The sequence below is a fragment of the Rhinatrema bivittatum genome, chromosome 7, assembly GCF_901001135.1.
Source record: "Rhinatrema bivittatum chromosome 7, aRhiBiv1.1, whole genome shotgun sequence".
In the NCBI taxonomy this organism is placed as follows: Eukaryota; Metazoa; Chordata; class Amphibia; order Gymnophiona; family Rhinatrematidae; genus Rhinatrema; species Rhinatrema bivittatum.
Genome location: NC_042621.1, coordinates 133,825,970 through 133,853,232, shown reverse-complemented (window position 1 = coordinate 133,853,232; position 27,263 = coordinate 133,825,970). Strand labels below are relative to the sequence as shown.

The following is a 27,263-nucleotide window of genomic DNA, read 5'->3' as shown; positions in this document are numbered from 1 at the left end:
AGCGGATGGTATACACCCCAGAGTTCTGAAGGAACTAAAAAATGAAATTTCAGACCTTTTAGTAACAATTTGCAACCTATCATTAGAATCATCCATTGTACCTGAAGACTGGAGGATAGCAAATGTAACCCCAATATTTAAAAAGGGCTCCAGGGGCGATCCTGGAAACTACAGACTAGTTATAGCCTGACTTCAGTGCCAGGAAAAATAGTGAAAATTGTTCTAAACATCAAAATCACAGAACATATAGAAAGACATGGTTTAATGGAACAAAGTCAGCATTGCTTTACCCAGGGCAAGTCTCACCTCACAAATCTGCTTCACTTTTTTGAAGGCGTTAATAAACATGTGGATAAACATGTGGATAAATCCAAGATATAGTATACTTGGATTTTCAGAAGGCGTTTGACAAAGTTCCTCATGAGAGGCTTCTAGGAAAATTAAAAAGTAATGGGATAGGTGGCGATGTCCTTTCGTGGATTGCAAACTGGCTAAAAGACAGGAAACAGAGAGTAGGATTAAATGGACAATTTTCTCAGTGGAAGGGAGTGGACAGTGGAGTGCCTCAGGGATCTGTTTTGGGACCCTTACTTTTCAATATATTTGTAAATGATCTGGAAAGAAATACGACGAGTGAGATAATCAAATTTGCGGATGACACAAGCAGATTGTGATAAATTGCAGGAAGACCTTGTGAGACTGGAAAATTGGGCATCCAAATGGCAGATGAAATTTAATGTGGTTAAGTGCAAGGTGATGCATATAGGGAAAAATAACCCATGCTATAATTACACAATGTTGGGTTCCATATTAGGTGCTACAACCCAAGAAAGAGATCTAGGTGTCATAGTGGATAACACATTGAAATCGTCGGTTCAGTGTGCTGCGGCAGTCAAAAAAGCAAACAGAATGTTGGGAATTATTAGAAAGGGAATGGTGAATAAAACGGAAAATGCCATAATGCCTCTGTATCGCTCCATGGTGAGACCGCAACTTGAATACTGTGTACAATTCTGGACGCCGCATCTCAAAAAAGATATAATTGCGATGGAGAAGGTACAGAGAAGGGCTACCAAAATGATAAGGGGAATGGAACAGCTCCCCTATGAGGAAAGACTAAAGAGGTTAGGACTTTTCAGCTTGGAGAAGAGACGACTGAGGGGGGATATGATAGAGATGTTTAAAATCATGAGAGGTCTAGAACGGGTAGATGTGAATCGGTTATTTACTCTTTCGGATAGTAGAAAGACTAGGGGGCACTCCATGAAGTTAACATGGGGCACATTTAAAACTAATCGGAGAAAGTTCCTTTTCACTCAACGCACAATTAAACTCTGGAATTTGTTGCCAGAAGATGTGGTTAGTGCAGTTAGTATAGCTGTGTTTAAAAAAGGATTGGATAAGTTCTTGGAGGAGAAGTCCATTTCCTGCTATTAAGTTCGCTTAGAGAATAGCCACTTCCATTAGCAATGGTAACATGGAATAGACTTAGCTTTTGGGTATTTGCCAGGTTCTTATGGCCTGGATTGGCCACTGTTGGAAACAGGATGCTGGGCTTGATGGACCCTTGGTCTGACCCAGTATGGCATTTTCTTATGTTCTTAGATAATGCAAGGCTTACAGAATCTTTTATTAGTGAAGTGTACGCGGCACAGGCTCAAGTGTTGCGTATCGCAGTTAACAGAAGCTCTTTAAATATGTCGCAGCTGTGCATGCCTAGGTAAATGCAGCGACGCTCATGACTTACATGCTCAGTTACTGACAGCTGCTACCAATCAAAGAAGCAAATGTCAAGGCAGCAACATGAAAAATCTATTTAGAGACAGGTGCTCCATTCTACATCAGCATTCAGTCCCTTTGGAAAGACAGTATCCATATGAAAAATCCAATATTGTTCCCATCTTCTAAAATTTTTGCCCGATTACACCCCTCCCCAAGTCATTTTCAATGTCCAAGATGGCCCATCAGATGTCTTCAAATGTATATGCTTTCTCCAGAAAATATGACACAATAGGGGCATTAATCTTTAAAGTTCTTAGGCAACTTTTGTGTTCCAGAAGACATATACAAAGTGATCCTGTAGTCTTGCCAATGTTATTCATGCCACAGGGACACTGTAATAGATACACTACAAAGCCAAACTTACATGTGGACATTAAGAGGGCCAAGATCACCTTACCATCAGGGGAGGTGATATGGCTAGAAAGTTGCATATTAAAAATGGTACATTGTACACATGCTTCAGGGGCATTGGTCACACATAGCGACTCATCGTTAGGAAAGCAGGCTGACATTACCCATCACGAATGTTTTGACCTCAGGAAAAAGCAAAACATACAGGAGGCAGTGTGTTAGCAAAAGCATCCAAAATAGGCCAATGCTGGCAAATAACCTGGCATATCTTCACCGACAATGATGACTATGTGAGGTCACAGGTTTGTTGATCCATGCTTTCCTTGATGGTGGGGGGGTCAGTAAAAGGTCCTGATTATTAAAGACAATCCTATGACAGGTTTGTGTAAAGATGACTCCTAGACAGCCTCTTTGGACAAATCTTGTTGCCATAATTGTAGCCTGACATTTGTACTCATGCACATCAGAGCAAGTTATCCAAAGATGGAGGAACTGCCCGACTGGAAGATGTAAACTGATATGCAAGAAAGTTGTTTCTTTAATGGGGCTTTCTATACAAGGTAGTCTTCAAAGAGAGCAGCCAGATTTCATGATTGAGGAAAGCGATCTGGTCTATGGAATAATTTAAAGAAAACTTCAAGTTGGTATTACAAGAATTTAATGGAGCAGTGATTCAATAGAACCCCTCCACATGACAAAAACGTCATCAATGTAATGTTTCCAATAGACAAGATAATCATCCCATGTGCTGGCATTGATGTGTGTTGACTCAAAAGCAGCCACATAAATATTGGCGATGTCGGAAGCCATAGAGGCACCCATAGCAGTGACTTTAATCTGCATTAAAAAATTGACTTTGGCCGGGAAAAATATTGGATTTTTCATATGGATACTGTCTTTCCGAAGGGACTGATTGTTGATGTAGAATGGAGCGCCTGTCTCTAAATAGAATTTTCATGTTACTACCTTGACATTTGCTTCTTTGATTGGCGACAGCCAACAATGACAAAGTATGTATGTCATGAGCGTGGCTGCATTTACCTAGGCATGCACAGGCACAACATATTTAAAGAGCCTCTGTTAGCGGCGATACACAATGCTTGAGCCTGTACACATCACTAATGAAAGCTTCTGTAAGCCTTGTATTATTTAAACTTTTTGTCTTTACCATTGAGTTTAAGTACTAACTTTGTTATTCCTTTTACTTAGTTAATGTGTGACATCATGGCATCGCTGAACCCCTGATGCAGAGCTGCCGAGCCTCAAAACATAACGTTATGTCAGGTTGTCTACAGCAGTTGGATCCAAGAACCACTTAAGGAAAGTGTTGGTTTTATTTGCGTAATTCAAACATTTGAACTTAAAAAAACAAGTGAATGTGATTGTGGACTGATAATTATATATGACCCACCAGATAGGTGAAACTTAGTCCACCAGTGTGGGGGGTGTTATAATGGTCCTTTAATAATTTCATTTGAATTTTGTTTCACCAACATTCACTGTACTAATGTTTGATGTCACCGATGTTATCTATCAAGAAATTCTAAAAACGTGTCTTGAATGCTTGAATTATATGGTAATCCATTAGCACATTCTGCAATTTAGACTCTTTCTTCCGGTAATTTACATTATATGAAACAGAGGTAGAGAGGGACTTATCAAAAGGAAAAACACTATTTGAAAGGTTCTGTGACTCTGCTGATATGATCCTTAATGCTGAATTTAAAAATAAACCAAAATATCAGTTGACATAGGAGCATGACCTGGGGCAGATACTGGACAATAAGTCTTGGGATTGTTGCTTCCAGAATATGGGAAAGAGTTCTATTTTGGCCCTATTAATGGAGAATAGCTATAAAGTATTATATGACTGGTACTCGACTCCAGCTCGATTGCATAAGCTATATATAGAAGCAGAGGATAAACGTTGGAGGCAATGTGGTGCAAAGGGTACATTTCTACATATTTGGTGCAAGTGTTCAGAGGTACTGGTATACTGGGACACTATATTAGACTTAATGTATGATGTAACAGGAATAAGAATGACACAAGATCCTAAGTTCAGATATCACTTTTGCAAGAAATCAAGGTGGCAGCCAGATGTGAACTAGTATATAACTGGAGGACATCCACGGTGCCTCAGAAAGGCAGCGACCAGGTTGCAGCGACTGCAACTGGCACTGGAGGGACAGTGCAGAGAGCGCACTGAAGCTGCTCTTCCCCCGATGGAATAAGGAAAGGGGGCACAGCGGGAAGATGGCACCAAAAGGACGGTCCCCTCCCCTGACTCACCCACCGAAGCCCACCCACCACCACCATCACTGGTGACCTATTAGGAGTGGCTGCAATGCCGCAAAAGATGAGAGTGGCCTGCCGGGTCATGGCGACCACAATAACCGCCACCAGGGAGGACAGCTCAGAGAGTGTTCTGAAGCCGCCCATCCCCTCTGATGGAACGAGGAATGGGCACAGAGGGAAGCCGGTGCCAAGAGGACGGTTCCTCTCACCCACTGACCGAAGCCCGCCCACCACCACCATCATCGGCATCCTCTTAGGAGCGGCTGTAACGCCAGAGGCACTTGTGTTAGCAGGCATGTGCCCTTGGCACGCGCATGAAAGAGCGCAACAAAGGAGCTTGCCCCTTTGTGCATGTCTGAAGTGACGCCTGAAATAAATTTGGAATACAGCCCTCAAACTGATCATATAATGGAGCCAGCACATACCATTGACATCATCTCAGGTTGAGAAAGCCATGGAAATCTTCAGAGAGCCTCAAAATTCAAAGAGCAAACCCTGATCTATCCCAAGATAAGCAACAACTCTCCTGTAATTTCTTCCTGCCTAATGTTCTCTCTCCTTTTACTAAATGTTCAATCGCTGTCAAAGAAAATCCCACTGATAAATGATCTGCTAGAGGAACTAAATCCCATTATCTTCTGCATTACCAAAACACGACTAAAAGACAATGAAAATGTTCTCTTAAATCAAATTAATAACCCCAACTACAATATCTTTTACAAAATCATTTCCCCAGACACAAACGTAAAGGTGGGTGTCTATTAATAATCTGTAAAAAAGAACTTAAACCCTATAAAGTTGAAATTAAACCTCCCCACGAAGTGGCAATACTAAAATTAACACCAATAAATATTGGTTTGGTCTATTCTCCACTTGGAGGAACACTCCAAAAAGACTGCTCACCAATAATCGAAAATTTCACTAAAGCATTCGTGCTCCTGAATCAACCCTAATCGTTGGAGACTTTAACCCACATGCAGACAGCAAACCTAAATCCACAATATGTGAAATCTTTCTAGATATTATGGAAGCAATGGGTTGGTCACAATTTGTAAAACACCCCGCTTGTAAAGCAGACATATCCTTGGACTTAATTTCTCCAATCAGAATAACTGCATAATCAACTCGTTACACAACATATTACCCTGGTCTGATCACGAACTAATAAAGGCATAAATAACCCTTCTCAACACACAGCAAACAATCTCAAATATTAATCAATCTTTCACCTACAGAAAAAAGATAGAACCGAAATTACATGTAAAAACAATTAAAAATAAAATAACTGATTTTGATCACGATAATGCTTCCATCTTTTGATGCCTGGGATAAAATAGTTAATGAAATAGCTGATACTCTAAGCCCAATCCAGAAAAATACATTCCACAATGAAGGAAATACAGCTAAAGAAAAGAAACCTTGATAAAGTGAAGAACTAAAAGCCACACTAAAGCCACACTAAAAATTGAAAAGCAATGGAGGAAACGCCAATCTACAGAATCCCTAGAAACATACAAATCACTATTAACAGAATACCATGAGCAAATAAAGCAAAATAGAGCACTACACAAAACAGATTCATGGTCTAATATTTAATTCCAAATTACTCTTTGAAACTGTTAAAAACCTAATTAAAGACCCATTTATCCTCAACATCAAACTATGAATTTTCAAAGAACTCCTGCAATGAACATGCTACTGCTCTGATAAATAAAATCAATGCATTAAAACACATTCTCCACCCGCTTGCAAACAAATGAACCTAAAGAAAAACCAGGGCAAGCAAAATGGAACACATTCAACCCCGTATCTAAACTCAAAATAAACCAAATCATTACAAAACTCAAGCACTGCAATTCACCCACTGGACCCAATTCCTGCAAGAACCTTGAAATCAGTACACAGCGTAATCACTCCACAACCATAATAATCCACTCACTAGCAGAAGGATGGGTCCCCACCAGGGATAAACAAGCTGTGATTAAACCAATCATAAAAAATAAAACAGGCAGAATTGATGATTGGGATAATTATCTACCAATATCCAACCTGCCTTTCATTGCTAAAATCCTAGAGAAAACAATGTTATCACAATTAGAGAGCCATCTAGAAGACAATAATATACTATGTCCAAACCAATTCGGATTCAGGAAAAATCACTCCACAGAAACCTTATTCATTTCCTTAATCATCTTAATACTACAAGGGTTTGACCACAATGAATCCTATATTGATCTAACAGCAGCCTTTGACACAGTTGACCATTCCCTACTATGCCATCAACTGAGAAAAATAGAAAAAGACGGAAATGTTAACAAATGGTTCTCTTCCTTCCTAGAAAATAAGACTTTCCAAATCAAATTGGGCAATCACATTTCTGACACCTTCCCAATCGACACTGGTGTCCCACAGGGCTCAGTTCTCTCAGCTATTGTATTCAACATTTATCTGCTATCTCTATGTACGCTACTAGCAAATCTAGGAATCAACTTCTTCCTTTATGCAGACAACATTCAATTCTACATCCCCTTCAACAAAACACTTGAAAAAAACAGCATTGACTCTGTCAACATACATGAAGGCATTACAACAAACTCTCTCAATTGAAACTAACACTAAACCCAAAAAAACCCCGTGAAATTGTATGGTTATGGAGAAATTAAATGATAATCAAACTGCCATCCCTAGTACTAGGAATCTTTAATCTTACTCCCTCAGATCAAGTACGGGCCCTAGAAATACAGCTTGATGAGAACTTAACAATGAAAAAACATATAAGCAAATTAATTAAAACAGGATACTCCAAGCTAAGAATATAACATCAGCTGAAACCATTACTAACAACCCAAGACTTCCGCACTGTTCTACAAAAACGAATATTCTCAAACTCAGATTACTGCAACTTACTATTACTATTATTAGGCCTACTCAGGACTACTAAAACCACAATTATTACAAAATGCCTCCGCCAGACTCTTACTAGGGGCAAGGAAATTGTACCATATCACCCCCTCTGTACAATACAGAATTCATTACAAAGTATAAACTAATTTTTAATATTATCAAATTAATCCTTGTTTAACTACAGTGACACTCAAACATACACACCACAGAGACCCCTAAGATCACAAAACAAAGGACTTCTAAAGGTGCCTACAACACGGGAAACACACCTAACACAAATAAGAGACTGAATGCTTTCCATAGCAGGCCCCAAGCTGTGGAACTCTCTTCCAGAATCAATACGTCTGATAACAGAAAGAAAGAGTTTCAAACGTGAACTAAAAACATGGCTCTTTAGAAATGCATATGATTTAGCATAAATTACCAATAAGCCGATAACCACTCTGCCACTAACAGAAATCATGATAGCAGAATGAACAATATGCACTAAATGAAGTAATGTGAAATGATAAAAGAATTAGAATTTGTATTTACAGTCATGTTGACCTAGAAGATGTATGACTATGTAGTAGAATATGTATTTGCTACAATGCTGAATGAATGTTGAACCAGAATGCGAATGTCAACCAAGAATATGAATACCGATTTTGTAAACCGGTATGTTCTTTTGGGATGACGGTGTATAAAACACCTAAATAAAAATAAAGAAGAAAAAGTTTGCAGGCATTTGGAGAGAATCTATCATCTGAGTAAACTAACAGTGTTTAAGAGAGACAGACAAAATTAATTTCCCTGTACGTACCCAGATCAGTCCAGACTGTGGGTTGGAGCCTCCTGCCCAGCAGATGGAGACAGACCAAAACTGAAAGGGTATCCTATGTCAGGACAGAGCCTACCCTGCAGCCCTTCAGTATTTGTCTGTCTCCAGCAGATGCAGGCAGCTCACCCTGTGGTCTCCTGATCTGGGCTAGTCAGCCTTTGGTTTTCTTTTCTCTGAGGATCAAACAAGTAGTATTCTATTTAGGATTCTTTCAATTAAAATACATAAATAAATAAATCCTTTACTGTTTCTTATTTGGAGTCTGTCTTTTTCCCTTGGCAGGAGATGGTCCCGTCTCCTGGCTCTTGCTGGACCTTGGAGGGCTTTGCCCCTTGTGCAGGGCATAGCCTAGGTCCGAGATTGCTCCCTTGGTGTGGGGGACCGATACTGGTGGTCCAGTCACTCACCCCCTCCTCTCTGGCTGCCTTGACAGCGCTGCTCCTCTCTTTTTTTTTCCCCCCCTCAGTTCCAACCTTTTCTCTCTCAGATTTGTAAAAAAAAAAAAAAAAAAAGAAACAAACAAATAAAAAGAAATTGAAAGAAAGGGGATTAATTAAATATTTGCTTCCTGTAAGCCACAGCCAGCAGCCAGACACATAGGAGCGTGCAGGATTAATTCCTCTGCCTCCGCTCCTGCCGGCAGCTCTCAAAGCATTTTTTTCTCATATCAGCTGTTTTTTTTCTTCAGATTGCGGCTCCCCTTCAGTGGGGATGCCGCGTCCAAGTGCCTGCCTGGCCTGTGGTGAGCTCTCGTCGCGCCTATCGCGCGAGGAGCTTTGTTCAGCATGCCTGCCGGGTGAGGAAGGTCCCTCCTCGGCAGGGCAGCCAAACTTAGCCCATGGACGCAATCCTCCCCGCATGGCTAGGCCGTTCCCGGGTCGGCAAATCGCGGGAATGGCAGCCATCTTGGAGATTTCGGCAGCTCCCGATTCGGAGCTGCCAGGGTCTGGGGAGCCGAGTTTTTAAGAGTTTCCCCCCGATTTAAGCCCCGTGCTACCCCAGGATGTGGTCCCTGACCCCCCTCCCCCCCCCCCCTGGCAAAGCTAGGACCCGACTTTCATCAGAATTTGTGCTTCTCCTGCACAAATCTTATCTGGCCAGCTTGCAGGAGGAGGAGGAGGACCCTTCCCCAGGTCCCCTGCCGGCAAAACTCCCACGGCCGACTCCGTCGCCCGTTCTCCCGATCCCGGAGCCACGGGGGCCCGTTAGGGTGCGGGTGGTCCCTGGAGTCACCCCGGACCCGGATCCCACTGTAGATTTGGCGGGAGCCCTTTCCCCCCTAGAGGGGGATGACCCCAGAGTCCTCCGCATGTTTCAGAAGGAGGAATTGGAGCCCCTCATTCCATTTGTCCTTCAGGAGCTGGGACTTGAGGGGCCCCCTGCGGATACACTGACGGCTTCTCTGCCCAAAAATATGGACCTGGTACTGGCGGGGCTTAGGGCTCCGGCAAGTGCCTTTCCTTTTCATCCTATGCATAAGCTGTTACTCCTCCGGGAATGGGAAGCACCTGAAGCAGGACTGCATGTCGGAAGAGCCATGGACAAGCTCTACCCCCTCCCGGAGGATTGCTTGGACATGCTGCAGATTCCCACGGTGGACTCCTCTATTTCTGCGGTCACCAAACACACTACTATCCCAGTAGTGGGGGCCACGGCCCTAAAGGACCTACAAGATCGTAAGCTCGAAGCCCTTTTAAAACGTATCTTCGAGGTTCTCGCTTTGGGGGTCCGGGCGATGATCTGCAGCAGTCTCATGCAGCGGGCAGGTCTTAGGTGGGTTCAACAATTGCTCGACACCCAGGGCCTCCTGTCTGCAGAGGCGGAGCAGGCTGAAAGGTTGGAAGCCGTCATCGCGTATGGTGCAGATGCGCTACACGATCTTCGCATCCAGGCAAAAGCGATGGTCTCGACGGTATCCGCCAGACGGCTCGTCTGGTTGCTCAATTGGGTCAGCGGACCCCTCGTCTAAGGCGCGCTTGGGCACCTTGCCTTTCAAGGGTAAGTTGCTTTTTGGAGAGGACCTTGAGCAGCTTATTAATTCTTTGGGGGAAAACAAGGTTCATAAGCTGCCTCAGGACCGCCCGAAACAATCTAGGTCGTTTATGCCCTCCCGTCCTCGTTTCCGGAGGCAACAGCGATATATGCCTCGGGGACGCGGTGGCTCCTCTAGAGGTTATTCTTCTCGCTCTCAATCTTGGTCCCAGCCCTTTCATGGGTGCAGGCCCTTTCGCGAGGGGGCCTCTCAGCGTGCCCGCCTCACAATGAAATTCGGTCGACCCACTCCTCGGTCCCCCGTCTGGGAGGTCATCTCTCCCTGTTCTTCGAGGAATGGGTCAAAATCACGTCGGACCAGTGGGTTCTCAATATTGTCCGAGATGGTTACGTCTTAGACTTTGCTCGAGACCTACCAGACCTCTTCGTTGTCTTTCCTTGCAGCCGTCTCAAGCGGGAGGTGGTGGACCAAACACTGTCCAGACTCCAGAGTCTAGGCGCCATTGTTCCAGTCCCGCAGCAGGAACTCGGCACTGGCCAGTATTCTATTTACTTCATTGAACCCAAGAAGGTTGGTTCCTTCCGTCCGATATTGGACCTCAAGAGGGTTAATCGGGCCCTCAAGATCCCATATTTTCGCATGGAAACCCTGAGAGCAGTTATCGCGGCAGTTCATCCCGGCGAGTTCCTTGCCTCTCTCGATCTGACAGAGGCCTACTTCCATATTCCGATCCACCGCGATTACCAAAAGTATCTTCGCTTCCACATCCTCAGACGGGATTTTCAGTTCCGAGCGTTGCTGTTCGGCCTCGCCACCGCCCCATGTACTTTCACCAAGGTCATGGTGGTGGTTGCGGCTGCCTTCCGCCGAGGGGTCCTAGTCCACCCCTATCTGGACGACTGGCTCGTGCGGGCCAAGTCGGTGAATCTCTGCAGGCAGGCGGTGGATCGGGTCCTAGCTCTCCTCTCTTCCCTGGGATGGATAGTCAATTTTCCCAAAAGCAATCTCTAGCCTTCCCAAGTATTGGAATTTCTGGGGGCCCGCTTCAATAATTGGGTCGGCAAGGTGTCCCTGCCTCGTGATTGAGCTCTCAAACTGATCGATCAGATATGGAACCTCCTCTCTCTCCCTCTCCCGACAGCATGGGACTATCTCCAAGTTCTGGGCTCAATGGCCTCCACCATCGACCTCGTCCCATGGGCTTTTGTGCATATGCGTCCTTTGCAGAGAGCTTTACTATCCCCATTGGCAGCCGGTGTCGGAGCAGTTCCACATGGTCCTCCCGCTTTCGGTCTCTACCATCGCAGCCTTGCAGTGGAGGCTTTCGCTCCCTCATCTCATCTGGGGAATGCCTCTTCAGACTCCACAGTGGATGGTAGTGACCACGGATGCCAGTCTCTCCGGCTGGGGAGCAGTCTGCCAGTCCCAGTCCTCACAGGGGATTTGGTCTCCAGCTCAGACTCGGTGGCACATCAATTGGCTGGAAGCCCGAGCGGTACATCTGGTGCTACAGGAGTTCCTACCCTTAATCCGCGGCAAGGCGGTGAGGGTCCTATCTGACAACTCCACCACGGTTGCTTATATCAACTGCCAGGGGGGGCACACGCAGTCATTTGGTGGCCCTAGAAGCCGGCCGTCTCTTTGCTTGGGCAGAGCATCATCTGGACTCCCTGGCGGCCTCCCATATTACGGGCAAGGAGAATGTACAGGCCGACTTCCTCAGTCGCCAGTCTCTGGATCTGGGAGAGTGGGAACTCTCGAACGAAGCCATGGATCTGATTGTCGACAGGTGGGGTCCCCCCTCACCTGGACCTCATGGCAACCTTGCGCAATGCCAAGGCCAACAGGTTCTTCAGCCGCTGGAGGGAGCATTGTTCGGAGGGTGTGGATGCTCTAGCTCTCCCCTGGCCCACGGACGTTCTTCTTTACGTGTTCCCTCCGTGGCCTCTGGTGGGAAAAGTTCTCCGAAGAATAGAACTTCATCTGGGGCCAGTGGTGCTGGTAGCACCCCAATGGCCCCGCAGACCGTAGTTCGCGGACCTCGTCAACCTGGCCACGGACGGGCCGCTTCGTCTCGGCCATCTTCCTTGCCTGCTCTAACAGGGGCCCATATTTTTTGACCAGGCCGATTGCTTTTGTCTAGCGGCCTGGCTTTTGAACGGCAACGTCTGAGGCGTAAGGGCTATATAGAGAGGAGGTTATCTCCACTCTTATGTGGGCTCGCAAACAGTCCTTAACTTATGTGCGTGCGTGGAAGGTTTTTGAGTCCGTCTGTACAGAATCGGGTTTTTCGACTCGCTCCGCTCCAATTTTGGTGGATCTTTCTTTCCTCCAAAAGGGTCTTTCCAAGGGTCTCTCCTTTGGTTCCTTACGCATTCAAGTGTCCACCTTCGGAGTCCTTCTTTATAGAATCGACTGCCATCCCGTGGCGTCTCATCCGGACGTGATTCGTTTCTTGAAAGGCATCAAGCACCTGAGGCCACTCGTTCACTCCACTTGGCCGTCGTGGAGTCTCAATCTCGTTCTTTGGGCTCTTTGTACTGCCCCGTTCGAGCTCCTTCGTCAGGCTACGGTGAAAGATCTCACTCTCAAGGCGGTCTTTCTTGTGTCTTATCTGTTCCGCGCGGCGGCTCTCAGAGATCCAAGCGTTGTCTTGTCAGGAACCTTTTCTACGGTTTTCCAATTCCGGAGTCTCTCTCAAAACGGTGCCTTCTTTCTTGCCGAAAGTCGTATCCGCCTTCCATGTCAACCAGTCAGTGGCGCTCCCGGCGTTCTCTCCGGAGGAAGTTGCGGGGACCGCTGGGGGCGACCTTCGCCGACTTGATGTTAAGCGAGTCTTACTTTGGTACCTTCAGGTTACAAATGTTTTTCGGCTGTCGGATCATCTTTTTGTCCTCTGGAGTGGTCCGGATCGGGGCAAACCGGCCTCTAAGGCTTCCATTGCTCGATGGTTGAAGGAGGCCATTTCCTCGGCCTATCTTTGTCAAGGCCGACCGGTTCCAGAGGGCCTAAAGGCCCATTCACTGCATTCTCAAGCTACTTCCTGGGCGGAGAATCAATTGGTTTATCCGCAAGAAATTTGCAGGGCCGCTACCTGGACGTCCCTGCATACTTTTGCTCAACACTACCGTCTGGATGTGCAAGCCCCAATCTTTGGTTCTTTTGGTAGGCAAGTGCTTCGAGCGGGACTGTCTCAGTCCCACCTGGTTTAGGGAAGCTTTGGTGCATCCCACGGTCTGGACTGATCCGGGTACGTACAGGGAAAGGAAAATTAGTTCTTACCTGTTAATTTTCGTTCCTGTAGTACCACGGATCAGTCCAGATGCCCTCCCCTCTTCTCTCTTTTTCTACGGTCCACTCGAAGTTCTTTATTGCAGATTTTCAGATGTTGGTACTTGATTTTTCTTTTACCAACCAAATGTTTACACCAGAAGCTTTGGTTGTGGTGAACCAAATATATGCAAGAGTTCTTATCATTACAGAGTTCCTTGAAAAGTTATTGAGTTGCTCTATTGAGCCTTCTAGTTACTTGCTTGATCCTGTTACCGTTGTTGCTCTTTTCTTTCTGCTTTGACAATAGTTATACTGAAGGGCTGCAGGGTAGGCTCTGATATAGGATACCCTTTCAGTTTTGGTCTGTCTCCATCTGCTGGACAGGAGGCTCAACCCATGGTCTGGACTGATCCGTGGTACTACAGGAACGAAAATTAAAAGGTAAGAACTAATTTTCCTTTAAGCTGCACCGGAAGCCATATGAATGGTGGAGACAATAAATATTCAGCAAGGTCTGTCCAGAATGAAGACCAATGACTGGAGACATAATTCCTTTTTTGGTTATAATTAGACATTTTGAAGGGTAATTTGGTAATCAGATAATACAGGGAGGGTGGGGGAGGGGGAAAGTTTACTGGGGGAATCATGGTAACAAGGAAAAACTGACCTTCGTGAGCCTATCGTCGTCTAGTAGTATGCTATGGCTTATGGTATATCGTATACATGATTGTTGGAATGCTACTACATTATAACACGATGTGAAATTTATTGTTGGTTCAACAAAAATTAATTAAAAAAGAGCGAAATCCCGTACAGAGAAAGGACAGAGGATTGCATAGCTTCAGCAAACGTTTCCTCCAAATGGGTTAACACCATGGGCCCACTCCCCTGAGGAAGCAAGGTCTCAGCTAGAGAGAAGAAACAGATGAGAATAACCTTAGGGATACATATAAAATGGTGGTCCTTCCTGCCAAAATGGCCACCTCTGAGGAGAAATAAAATGCAGTCCAGCACCAGATTCAACTGCTGCAGCACCTGGACACCCTTGGGCCTGAACAAAAGCGCTGCCGAAATTGTGCTTCCAGATTTAAGGGCCCTTTGCAGGCTCCTCTGAAGAATCAATGCTGTGAAGCAACAAAGACAGTAGGAGTTGGCACCAAAGCAGAAGCATCAGCTCACAAAAACTCCAACACTGACCAGGCTCCATTATAACACAGGCAGAAGCAGTGCAGAAATACTACAAACCCAAAACAAGGAGGAGACTGATGACTGGTAAACCTGCTCCTACACCAGTTCAAATATACTAGCCCCCACCCCCTGTTTACTGGAGATGCAGTAAACAAGAAGAAGAAAGAAGCAGATGATCATCTCTTCTTTCTCCATTTTAATTTTTTTTAAAGCTTTAATAAGCTAGAGGGAGAAGGGGGCATGAAAGAGAGGGAAGACAACGTCAAACAGAAGCTCATCCTGAGCTAAATACAAGTCTCCACCCTCTAAGCTCTATCAAAACCCCTCTGGGGCAGGGGAGCCTTATAGAGGGCTCACTTACAGGCCGATACAGTAAAGTTTGCAGGAGAGCGGGCGATACAGTAAAGTTTGCAGAAGAGCGGCCGATACAGTAAAGTTTGCAGGAGAGCGGTGCTGGCAGAAATTAACACCTACCTTTGGGTAGGCGTTAATTTCTGAAAGTAAAATGTGCGACTTGGCTGCACATTTTACTTACTGAATCGCGCAGGAATAACTAATAGGGCCATCAACATGCATTTGCATGTTGCGAGGGCTATTAGTTTCGGGGGGGTTGGATGCGCGTTTTCAACGCGCTATTACCCCTTATTGAATAAGGTAAAATCGGCCCGCAGTTCATGGGCTGAAAACCGGATGCTCAATTTTGCCGGTGTCCGGTTTCTGAACCCGGAATAAGGGGTAAAGCTAGCGCGTTGAAAACGTGCGTCCAAACGCGGGTTAACAGTGCGCTCCCTGCAGGAGAGGGCTTGGAGCTCCGAGATCCTGCGAGCAGACGTAATGGCCACAAGGAAGACCGTCTTGAGCTTTAAATCCTTAAGCGCAGCACTCCTCAAGGGTTCAAAAGGGGGACCAGTCAGAGCCCAGAGTACTAAATTGAGGCTCCAAGAAGGACACAGAGCAAGGACCGGGGGTTTCACAAGTTTGACCCCCTTCAGGAACTGAACTATGTCCGGATGAGAGGACAAAGGGGCCCCGTCCAGATGTCTGATGAGAGAACCAAGGGCTGCCACCTGAACTCGGAGAGAATTTTAGGCTAAACCCTTTTCCAGACCCCGCTGCAGGAAGGACAGGATTTGAGCTATTGAAGCACGACGAGGAGACAAGTTGATAGACTCACACCAGGCCTCAAAAAATTTCCATACTCTGATGTAGGAGAGGGACGTTGATGTCTTTCTGGCTTTGAGGAGGGTTGAGATAACACTTTCCTGGTAACCTCGTCGTCTTAGCCTGCGCCTCTCATAAGCCAGGCCGCAAGACAGAAGCGATCTGCCCTGTCGAAAAATACTGGACCCTTCCGTAGAAGGTTCGGGAGATGCCCCAAGCGAAGAGGCACGTCCACCTTGAGGTTGATCAGATCCGCGAAGACGGTCTCCGCAGCCATTCGGGTGCTACCAGTATTATGGGACCCTGGTGGCTTTCTATTCGTCAGATTACCTTTCCCACCAGAGGCCATGGCGGGAACACGTAGAGTAGGAGATAGCTAGGCCATGGTAGGACCAGGGCATCCACCCCTTCCGTGCCGCACTCTCTTCTGCGACTGAAGAAGCGTGGGGCCTTTGCATTCCTTTGCGTGGCCATGAGATCCATGTGGGGGGGTTCCCCACCGATGGAAGAGAAGATTCATTGCGACCTCCGAGAGTTCCCACTCTCCGGGGTCTAAGTGCTGTCTGCTTAGGAAATTCGCTTGCACATTGTCCATCCCTGCTATGTGGGATGCTGCCAGGCGGGAAAGGTGACCATCTTGAGATCGAGTATTGGGTGGAAGGATCCCTCCTTTTTGGGAACCACGAAGTAAACGGAATAATGGCCTGCTCCTTGCTCCTTTGGTGGGACCGGAGAAATGGCTCTCAGAGCTAGAAGCCGGTCTAGCATCTGACACATGAGTTGCTTTGTCGCTGGTCCGCACGGGGAGAACAGGAACCTGTCTCTTAAAGGTCGAGTAAATTCTAAAGTGTAGCTGTGCTTTATAATATTCAGGACCCAGTGATCCAATGTGATCTTGACCCACTCCTCGTAGAACAGACGAAGATGTCCCCCTATCCTGGGTGTTGAGGAGCAGGCCAGCAAAGCTTCATTGCGAAGATTTGGACGAACCCCCATGGGAAGAATTATCTCGGGCAGGCCTGCGACCTCGAAAGGAATGTGACCAAGACTGTGACCGAGTCAAAGGCTGCTTCTGAGAGGCCGGCCGAGACTGGCGGAAACAATGTTGACCCCTGAAGCGACTTCTGGAAGAGCTGAATGTCCTGAAATTCCGTGGTTGATCCTCAGGCAACTTATGTACCTTATTCTCCCCGAGGGACTTAATGATTTGCTCCAGGTCTTTTCCAAAGAGTAACTTCCCTTTGAAAGGTAGAGATCCTAGCTGCTGCTTAGATGAAGAATCTGCAGACCAATTGTGAAGCCAAAGAAGGCGCCGAGCAGATACCGCAGAGACCATTGATCTGGCCAAAACTCGGAGGTCATATAGCGCATCAGCCCCGTAAGCTATGGCAGACTCCAAACGCTCCGCCTGCTGCGCCTCCTCCGGAGGCAGCTGTTGCACACTGAACAATTGTTGAAACCAGCGGAGTCCCGCACACTGCATGAGAGAACTGCAGACAGCGGCCCTGACCCCCAGGGCGGACACCTCAAAAGTCCGCTTGAGGTAGACCTCGAGTTTCCGGTCTTTAAGATCTTGGAGAGCAGCTCTGCCTGTGACCGGGATAGTCGTCCGTTTAGTGACCGCAGTCATAGACGAGTCCACTTTGGGTACCTTGAGGAGTTCGAGGTACTCGTCAGGGAGGGGATAGAGTTTGTCCATAGCTCTACCCACTCAGAGTGGAATCAGGGGGTGTCCCATTCCCTGGAAAACAAATGGAGAAGCATCTCGTGGAACGGAAAAGTCCTTGCAGGAGGGCGCAGCCCCGCCAATATGGTATCCCCCTTCTTAGGCGCAGTACTGGTACCAGGGGTATCTTCCGGCACATCGATATCCAATTCCCTAAGGACATGGGGAATGAGAGAATCCAATTCTTCCCGTTGGAAAAGGCGCAGGACCCTAGGGTCATCCCCCTTGACCTGTAAATGCGCCGCCGGATCATCCAAATTAGGATCAGGCAAGGGAAGCAGCAGAGGGTCCTGAAACACAGGATCTGGAACACTGGGCTGTGGGGCCGAAAGGACCCTAGAGGACCCCGGGGTGGTCCCAGACCCCATGTTAGTGCCAGGAAGCTCTAATCTCATCTGCTTGGTAGGTGGGGGTCCGGGAACTGGCTCTTGCTGCTGACCCAGCCGGGCTAGATAAGCACTGTGGAGGAGAAGCACAAACTCTGTTGAAAACTGCCCGGGAGGGGGTCGGGAAGAGCCCCCGTCGAGGCCCCCAAGGATGGAGGGAGATCCGGAAGGTCCACGGGGGTCAGAAGAGGCGGAGAGGGTGAAAATCTGGGCTCTGAGTCCCCCGCAGGCTGTACTGGAGCAGCCGGTTCAGAAAACAAAATGGCTGCCGTTCCCACGCTTGACGGGAACAGGGCTGCCCCCCCAGAGGCCGGCGCTAATGCGAACGCGCTGCAGATCGAGTAACTGGGCTCGAGGGACCCTCCCCACCAGAGACAGAGCAAAGACCTTCTCTGGAGAGCCTCGACCTGGGCTCTCCGCAGGCACATCGCGAGAATCGCGGCATGGGGGGTGGGAGACAGGCTGTCTGGTGAGAACAGAAAACCCCCGAAAGCAGCTGAGAGCGGGAATAAACCTCCGCTCAAATACCACGACTTTAGAAAAACTCCCTCTGAAATCGGCTCCTGTGTCTTTTTTTTTTTTGAGCAGAGGAATGTCAGCTCCCTGCTAGCACTGCCCCGAGGCAAACGGCTTCTCAGGGTAGCACGTCGTTGGAAGAAGGGGGAGAGGTTGGACCACCAACTATCACCCCAGAAAGTAACCCAAAACCATTCAGACCTGAGAAAAAAAAAATATACAGAACTTACCCTGAATGAGAAAAGACAAGACCAAATTAGGGAAACAGTTCTGCCTGCAAGTCTGCAAGTGTCCCAGCACTGAGGGCACTGACTAAAAACTGTCAGTCTGAAATTTGACCTTTTTTTTTTTTTTTTTTTTAAATACAACTTGATCCAACCAAGAAAATAACAAAAGTCAACAATACAGAAGAAAGCTAGTGCTGAAAAACCAGAAATAAGAGAAGGGAGGACCGCAGGTTCTAAACCTTGCATCTGCTGGAATCAGAGGAATACTGAAGGGACGCAGAGGGTGCACTTGTTAAAAAAAAAAGGGGCTCCTTTCAAGTTTCTCTCTGACGCCATCTGCTGGAAGGGGGACATAACCCACTGTCTGGACTGATCTGGGTACGTACAGGGAACAATGCATGGTTTTTAACTTTCATTGGAGCCAACGTAAAAATGCATGCTAAGCTTGGCACACTATTTTACTTCAATTTTAGCATACCCTTTTGTGTGTGAAAATTTCTAATGTAGTAAGGGTTTTAGCACACCAAAATTGTACATTAAAGAGGTAGAAAAGATTAAGCTACTTTTATTGCACTTTCTATACAAATGCAAGGTGACAGAAATGAAAACGTGAGACCAGAGAAAAATACCATATAGCCTACCTAGTCTGCCCATAAAGAAATATTGGCTGAACAGGGACTTGAATCCTGGACCCTCAGATTAAAAGTCTGATGTTCTAACAGCTGACTTACCCAAGCACCTATGGCATTACTACCTATACAGGAAAGTGTGTCAAAAATTAGCTCATCTTTTTCATTTTAACAGCTGAAACTTTACTTAAACCTTTGACGTGAAATAAAGTGAATTTCCATTTACTTTTATTGGAATAAATGCAAGTTTAAAATAAAGTCACCCACACCCTCAGATCTCGAAGTTGGGGACCCCTAGACCTAAGACTCCATCTCCCATCCCTTCCAGACCAGAGACCTGGAGTCAGGACCCCCTGGGCCTGGGAGTCAGGTGGTGCCATTTTAAGAAATGGTGCCGGCAGGGCAGGAGCGAGTGGGGATCACTCCTACCTCCAACTAGATCCCAGAGAGTGCAAGTAAGTTTGTGTGTGGGGGGGCTCTGCAGTAGTCTTCCATGTGGTAAACATACCGCCTTTTAGTAAATTGGCCCCTAATCATATCAAACTACCACAAGTAATCAAATAGCTCCAACAGCCCTTCTACATGTGGTAGTTTTAAGCACTTTATATATATACTTTTTCACTTAAATGAACTTATTTTAAAATATATTAAAGTCTGAAGGAGGAGTGATGATTACTGTGGTTTTGGAATCTTGTTGAATATTCATTCTTTCTTCTACTCTTTTATAGAGATGTAGTTAAATTTTGTTTGTTGTTTCATGTTGTTTTTTTAAGTTTTAATGTTTATTTATGTAAATAATAGGGGCTGTCTATATATATATATAAACAAATATTTAAACTTTAAAAAACATGAAACAGACCCTATTCTAGCCCCTAAACTCCCCATGGATAGCTCCTGAAGACTGGAATCCTGAGTTTAGTATCTGAAGAACTAGGGCACAGTTTACTTTACATTTGAGTATGTACTTGGAATATGTAGTATGTACTTAGAATACAGTGGAAATAAAACATCCATTGGAAACTGTGAGTTAGTCACTGATAATACCAGTGCTTTACACCATACCTTCTCCTTAGAAGATCTGTCTTTGCAGTGTCTACTCTTCTCTCGCTTCTCTTCACGCTTGTCTTTGTTACTCATTTCATCATCATCCCTGTCTGCAATCAGAAGGGAATTTAAAAACAGGAAGACAAAAGCATTAAAAAAATAACCAACTGTTTTTACATAGTAACACAGTAGATGATTTTAGAAAGAAACAACTGGTCCACCTAATGTGCCCAGTAATTCCTGGCCAAACTACAAGGATGTATCCCAGCTTCCAGCCAGAGAATGGGATCACTTGAATGAGTTTTATTTTAAATTTCTGCAAATTCAATTGACTGCCTTTCACTGTCCACCACAAGGTGGTTAATAAAACATAAAGTTACTCTCCCTGTCCCCTTCTGGCAGAGCTACGGGATCTTATGAGTGTTTGGGGAACCTCTTCTATCCTAGATAGAAATCTATCCATAGCAATCTCTAAATACTGGAACCAACTGAGTTTTCTCCCTGGTGCTGCCATTGTGGTCTGAACACTTTAACTTCCTTAATGTATAAGTTTTGCTCTTCTAATGAGAAGGCCTCCAGGAGAGATGCCTCACTATAGCCTGAACTGGTTGAATTGGTCATAAACTGGGCCAATGGAGAAATTACTTACCTGATAATTTTGTTTTCCTTAGTGTAGACAGATGGACTCAGGACCAATGGGTATAGTGTGCTCCTGATAACATAAGAACATAAGAACTTGCCATGCTGGGTCAGACCAAGGGTCCATCAAGCCCAGCATCCTGTTTCCAACAGAGGCCAAACCAGGCCATTACCCAAACACTAAGAAGATCCCATGCTACTGATGCAATTAATAGCAGTGGCTATTCCCTAAGTAAATTTGATTAATAGCCGTTAATGGACTTCTCCAAGAACTTATCCAAACCTTTTTTGAACCCAGCTACACTAACTGCACTAACCACATCCTCTGGCAACAAATTCCAGAGCTTTATTGTGCATTGAGTGAAAAAGAATTTTCTTCGATTAGTCTTAAATGTGCTACGTGCTAACTTCAAGGAAAGCCCCCAGTCCTCCTTTTATTCGAAAGTGTAAATAACCGATTCACATCTACTCGTTCAAGACCTCTCATGATCTTAAATACCTCTATCATATACCCCTCTCAGCCGTCTCTTCTCCAAGCTGAACAGCCCTAACCTCTTCAGCCTTTCCTCATAGGGGAGCTGTTCCATCCCTTTTATCATTTTGGTTGCCCTTCTCTGTACCTTCTCCATCGCAACTATATCTTTTTTGAGATGTGGCGACCAGAATTGTACACAGTACTCCAGGTGCGGTCTCACTATGAAGCGATAGAGAGGCATTATGACATTTTCCGTTTTATTAACCATTCCCTTCCTAATAATTCCTAACATTCTATTTGCTTTTTTGACTCCTGCAGCACACTGAGCTGACGATTTTAAAGTATTATCCACTATGTTGCCTAGATCTTTTTCCTGGGTGGTAGCTCCTAATATGGAACCTAACATCGTGTAACTACAGCAAGGGTTATTTTTCCCTATATGCAACACCTTGCACTTGTCCACATTAAATTTCATCTGCCATTTGGATGCCCAATCTTCCAGTCTTGTAAGGTCCTCCTATAATGTGTCATAATCTGCTTGTGATTTAACTACTCTGAATAATTTTGTATCATCCGCAAATTTGATAACCTCACTCGTCGTATTCCTTTCCAGATCATTTATATATATATATTGAAAAGCACCGGTCCAAGTAGCAATTGCAGACTGAGTCAGATTTTAATTTGATGTCAGCCCTAGTACATATACCCCTGCAAGAAGCTCTGCTCTTCAGTATTCTCTTTGAAAAGCAATTGTGGATATATGTGTGACTGAATAACTTGGTTAACTTTGATTAACTTGGTTAACGTGAATAACTTGAACTGGTTGATGTGGTTATAGCTGGAGACCGCCAGTGCACTCAACCGAGAAATGCCGACACCTGGTAGGTATGGGTGTCTTAATGAGAGGGAAGCTTGGCTTACCCGTGTTTGTCTTGCTCTCGGGGATTGTCACTCGAGGTTCCGTGTTTGTCGGCAGCCATGGGTGGGATGCTGAGTCCATCTGTCTACACTAAGGAAAACGAAATGATCAGTTAAGTAATTTCTCCATTTCCTAGCATGTAGCAGATAGACTCAGGACCAATGGGATGTACAAAAGCTACTCCCGAACCAGGTGGGAGGCTGCCTGTGGCCAACTTAGTACTGCCCTTGCGAATGCTGTGTCCTCCCGAGCCTCAACATCCAGGCGGTAGAACCTAGAGAAGGTGTGAATGGAGGACCATGTTGCCACCCGACAGATCTCGGTGGGTGACAGCATCTTGGTTTCTGCCCAGGTCACTGCCCGGGCTCTAGTGGAATGGGCCTTGACTTGTAGAGGTGGAGGCTTGCCTGCCTTGATAACCTCTTTGATCCAGCGGGCTATGTTTGCCCGTGAAGCCGCTTCCCCTTGTTTCTTCCCGCAGTGAAGGACGAATAGGTGATCCGTCGTATGGATTCCGACCTGTCCAGGAATCGGACTAGGAGTCTGCCAACGTTAAGGTGGTGGAAGTAGCGAGATTCTTCCGAGTCCTTATGCTCATCTGACGATAGCAGCGAGATTGTTTGGTTTACATGGAAGTGAGAAACCACTTTTGGAGGAAGGAGGGGACCGTGCGTAGCTGTATGGATCCCGGTGTGAACCTGAGGAACGGTTCTCAACAGGACAGTGCTTGAAGCTCGGAGATGCAACGGGCTGAACAGACTGCCACTAGAAATGCAGTCTTCAATGTTAGTAGTTGGAGAGACAGACCGCGGGTGGGTCTGAAGGAGGCTCCTGCTAGGAAGTCTAGGACTAGTTTGAGATTCCATAAGGGTACCGGCCACTTTAGAGGTGGTCGGATCTGTTTGACCCCTTTCAGGAAGCGGAAGATGTCCGGGTGAGAGGCTAGGCTGCCGCCCTCCACCTTAGCTCTGTAGCAGGCCAACGTGGCCACCTGCACACCTTGATGGAGTTGAGAGACAAACCCGTCTGTAAGCCGTTCTGCTGGAATTCCAGAATCGTGGGAATTTTGGCTGTCCGCGGAAGGATGTCATGGTCTTCACACTAGGCTTCGAATATTCTCCATATTCATATTTAGGTTAGCGATGTGGAAAACTTGCGTGCTTGGAGCAGAGTGTCAATCACCGCCCCTGAGTATCCGCTCTTCAGGTGTGTCCTCTCAATGGCCAGACCATAAGAGAGAATTGAGTTGGGTCTTCGTGGAGGATAGGGCCTTGTTGGAGCAGATCCCTGTGCGTACTGGTCCCCTGAGGTGTTCTATCTTGTGGATGATACCGCCCAGTAGCGGCCTTGGAGGGAAGGCGTACAGCAGGATTTCCTGTGGCCAGGCCTGGACGATGGCATTGAACCCTTGGGAGTGTGGTTCCTGTCTGCGACTGAAGAAGTTGGGAACTTGGGCGTTGGACCTGGTTGCCAGGAGGTCCATGGCTGGTGTTCCCCAATGGTTTACTATCAACTGGAAGGCTGTGGCAGACAGCCTCCAGTCCCCTGGGTCTAGACTTTCTCTGCTGAGGTAATCCGGAGTGAAGTTGTCTTTTCCCGCGATGTGGGCGGCTGAGATCTCTTGTAGGTTTGATTCCATCCATGCCATTAGGGGGTCTATTTCCAGGGACACTTGTTGGCTTCTGGTTCCTCCCTGGCGGTTGATGTAGGCAACTGTTGTGGCGTTGTCTGACATGACTCTGACCAATTCTCCCCGGAGTCTGTGGCTGAACCGTAGGCAGGCTAGCCTGACTGCCCGTGTTTCCAGTCGGTTGATGTTCCATCCCGATTCTTCCTTGTCCAGTTGCCCCTGGGTGGTCAGTTCCTGGCAGTGGGCTCCCTACCCTCGTAGGCTCGCATCCATGGTGAGCAGAATCCAGGTCAGCGGGGATAGCCTTACTCCCTTGCTCAGATGGTCTTCTTGTAGCCACCATTGTAGCTGGGTTCGAACTTCCTCCGGGAGCTGGAGGCGAATGGAGTAGTTCTGGGACATCGGAACAGTGACAGTAGGGAACGCTGTAGGAGTCGCATGTGAGCTCTTGTCCATGGAACCACTTCCAGTGTGGATGTCATGAGACAGAGGACTTGGAGGTAGTCCCACACCTTGGGGAGAAGACTGCTTAACAGGTTCATCAGTTTTGTTCTCCTGGTAGGAGTTAGAATGACCTTGTCTTGTCTGGTGTCAAACCGGACTCCCAGGTATTCCAGAGATTGGGAGGGCTGCACAGCTTTTGTTTGTGTTGACCACCCATCCGAGGTTCTCCAGTAGAGTTTTGACTCTGGTGGTCGCCTGATGACTTTCCTGTGGGGATTTTGCCCTGATCAGCCAATTGTCCAGATATGGGTGTATGAGGATTCCTTCTTTCCTCAGTGTCGCCGCCACTACAACCATGATTTTGGTGAACGTTTGGGGTGCTGTGGCTAGCCCGAAGGGTAGTGCCTGGAACTGGTAGTGGTGGTCCAGGATCGCGAAACGTAAAAAACGCTGATGCTCGTGATGGACCGTGATGCGCAGGTAGGCTTGTGACAGATCCAAAGATGTAAGAAATTCTCCTGGCTATAACACCCTTATGACTGAGCGTAGGTTTTCCATGCAGAAGCGAGGTACCCTCAGGTGGCGGTTGACTGACTTGAAGTCCAGGATGGGCCGGAACGTACCCTCTTTCTTGGGAACGATAAAATAGATGGAATAGTGCCCAGTATTTTGTTGATGCATGGGCACCGGCGTTATGGCCTTTAAGTTGAGCAATTTTGTCAGTGTGGTTTCCACTGCCGTCCTCTTGGAAGGGTCGTGGCAGGGAGATTTCACAAATTTGTCCGGAGTAATGTTGTGGAAGTCCAGATAATATCCCTCTCGAATGATGGTTAGAACCCACTTGTCCGAAGTTATCTCGACCCATCTTTGGTAGAATGGGGCAAGTCTGCCCCCTATGGCTTCTTCCTGTGGATGGGTCGGCTGATCTTTATTGTGGGGTGTGGCTGGGGCCTGGACCCGCACCGGCTCCCCTTTTGCTGTGTTTGTTCCGAAAGGACTGATCCCTGCCTGCAGGGCGAGATGCTTGATATGTACTTTTGTACGGTTTGAAGCGCTGTGATCCCCTGCCCTTAGATATTCGGGGGGAGGGGCGCTGGCTTCTCTTGCTCTTGTCCTCCGGTAGCCACGGTACTGGGGATTCGCCCCATTTGTTGGCTAACTTCTCCAGTTCACTTCCGAACAGGAGGGTTCCCTTAAAAGGCATTCTTGTGAGTCTCGTCTTGGATGTCGCATCGGCTGACCAGCTTCGGAGCCAGAGTTGCCTTCTGGCTGCACAACGGACGAAACGCCTCTGGCTGCGGTGCGCACCAGGTCAGAGGTCGCATCCTTGAGGAATGATACTGCTGGTTCTAGTGCTTCGACAGGTGTGGTGGCGTTCCTGGTCTTTGATAAGCAAGCGCGTGTCACCACGGCACAGCAGGCCATGATCTGTGGTGTCATAGCTGATATGTCAAATGATTGTTTGAGGGTGTCTGTCCTGGGCATCCTTGAGTGCCGCTCCTCCCTCGACTGGAATGGTAGTGCACTTTGAGACCACGTAGACCATGGCGTCCACTTTGGGGAATGCCAGGAGATCTTTGGCAGCGGGGTCCAGGGGGTATAGGGCTGCCCGGTCCGTCCCCCTTTGAACATGGCCTCCGGAGCCTCCCATTCCAGGTCAATCAGCTGTTGAACGGCTTGCAGCAAAGGGAAATGGCGGGAGGTCTGATGGAATCCCTCGAGGAGGGGGTTCGTCTTCGGTTCCCCTGTAGCATCCATGCCTGGGATAGCAAGCTCTTTCAAGCTGTGAGCCACGAGGTCTGATAGTTTGTCTTTGGCGAAGAACCGCCTCATGGTTCTGTAAGGTTCCGTTCCTGGGGGAATTTCCCCCTCCTCCAGGGAGTCTTGATCCTCGTCCGAGGTGTCCATGTCCCCAATGTTGGGGCTTTTGGGTGGGAGAGACACTTCTCTGGGTCTAGAGGGTCCCGGGATGTTTGGGGGAGGCTGTGGCATCGGAGGCGCCGGTTGCATGTGGACAAAGGTATGTAGGCCTTTGAAGAATTCTACCTAGGAGAAAGATGCTGGGTCTAAATTGAGAGGCGCTGCGTCCCCAGGGAGCCCTGATTGGAGGAGGCTCCTGCTGGGGGTAGAGAGGTCCAGTGTACTGTTGGTGGATCCGAATCCCAGTACTGGCTGGGGAGGACCTTGACCTGGTTCACCCAGGGCCTCCTCGTACTGTAGACACAGTGCCGTGACCGTGCTGCACAGCTCTTATGTGGCATGCTGGGCAGAGGACCTGAGCCTTGAGCTTCTTGTCCGGTGGTGCCATGGCTTGTGCACGTAGAATTTGCGTTCAAGTGTACATTGGGAGGCTTTAGTTATGCTCTCCGGCCGCACCGAAGTTGTGCGAGTAGTCAGATGCGCACGCCACTGTGCACACAGATTTAACTTATGCGCCCGGCACAGCTGAGCGTGTGGCTGTGTGTCCGGCACCCTCGCGCGCATCACTGTGCGCAGAAGTGATTTGTGCGTCCGGCTCGCCTCTGTGCGCACGGTTCGGGTTGGCGGACAGGGCGGTGATCACGCTAGCAATATAGCAACCACCTCGGAGGGTCTCCACGTGGGAGGAGCCTCGTATCGGACCTGGGTCTAGCCCGGACAGGGCTGATCAACCCGGTAGCACTGTCGGCGGCTGGCGATCTGTGCGGCTATTCGAGCTTCGGAGACCGGAGACTTTTAGGAAGTTTTCTACTTTACCTTGTCTCAATGTTTCCCGGGTTCGTTCCGGGTGGTCTCCAGCTGCGGGGGGAGAGGGAAAGGTACCTTCACCGCTGTGCTCGAAGTTGCACCCGCTGCCTCTCAGTCGCACCCGATGCCGG

General features: G+C 47.3%; 1 protein-coding gene across 6 annotated transcripts in view; it reads right to left on the bottom strand.

The window, feature by feature from the left end:
• Nucleotides 1-27,263, bottom strand: part of CCAR1 (cell division cycle and apoptosis regulator 1) — a 244,415-nt gene that overhangs the window by 41,895 nt on the left and 175,257 nt on the right. For all 6 annotated transcript variants that reach the window (XM_029609164.1, XM_029609162.1, XM_029609165.1 and 3 more), the window contains exon 20: nt 20,317-20,408. In XM_029609164.1, the coding sequence (XP_029465024.1) occupies nt 20,317-20,408 (92 nt within the window). The remainder of the gene's footprint in view (nt 1-20,316; nt 20,409-27,263) is intronic.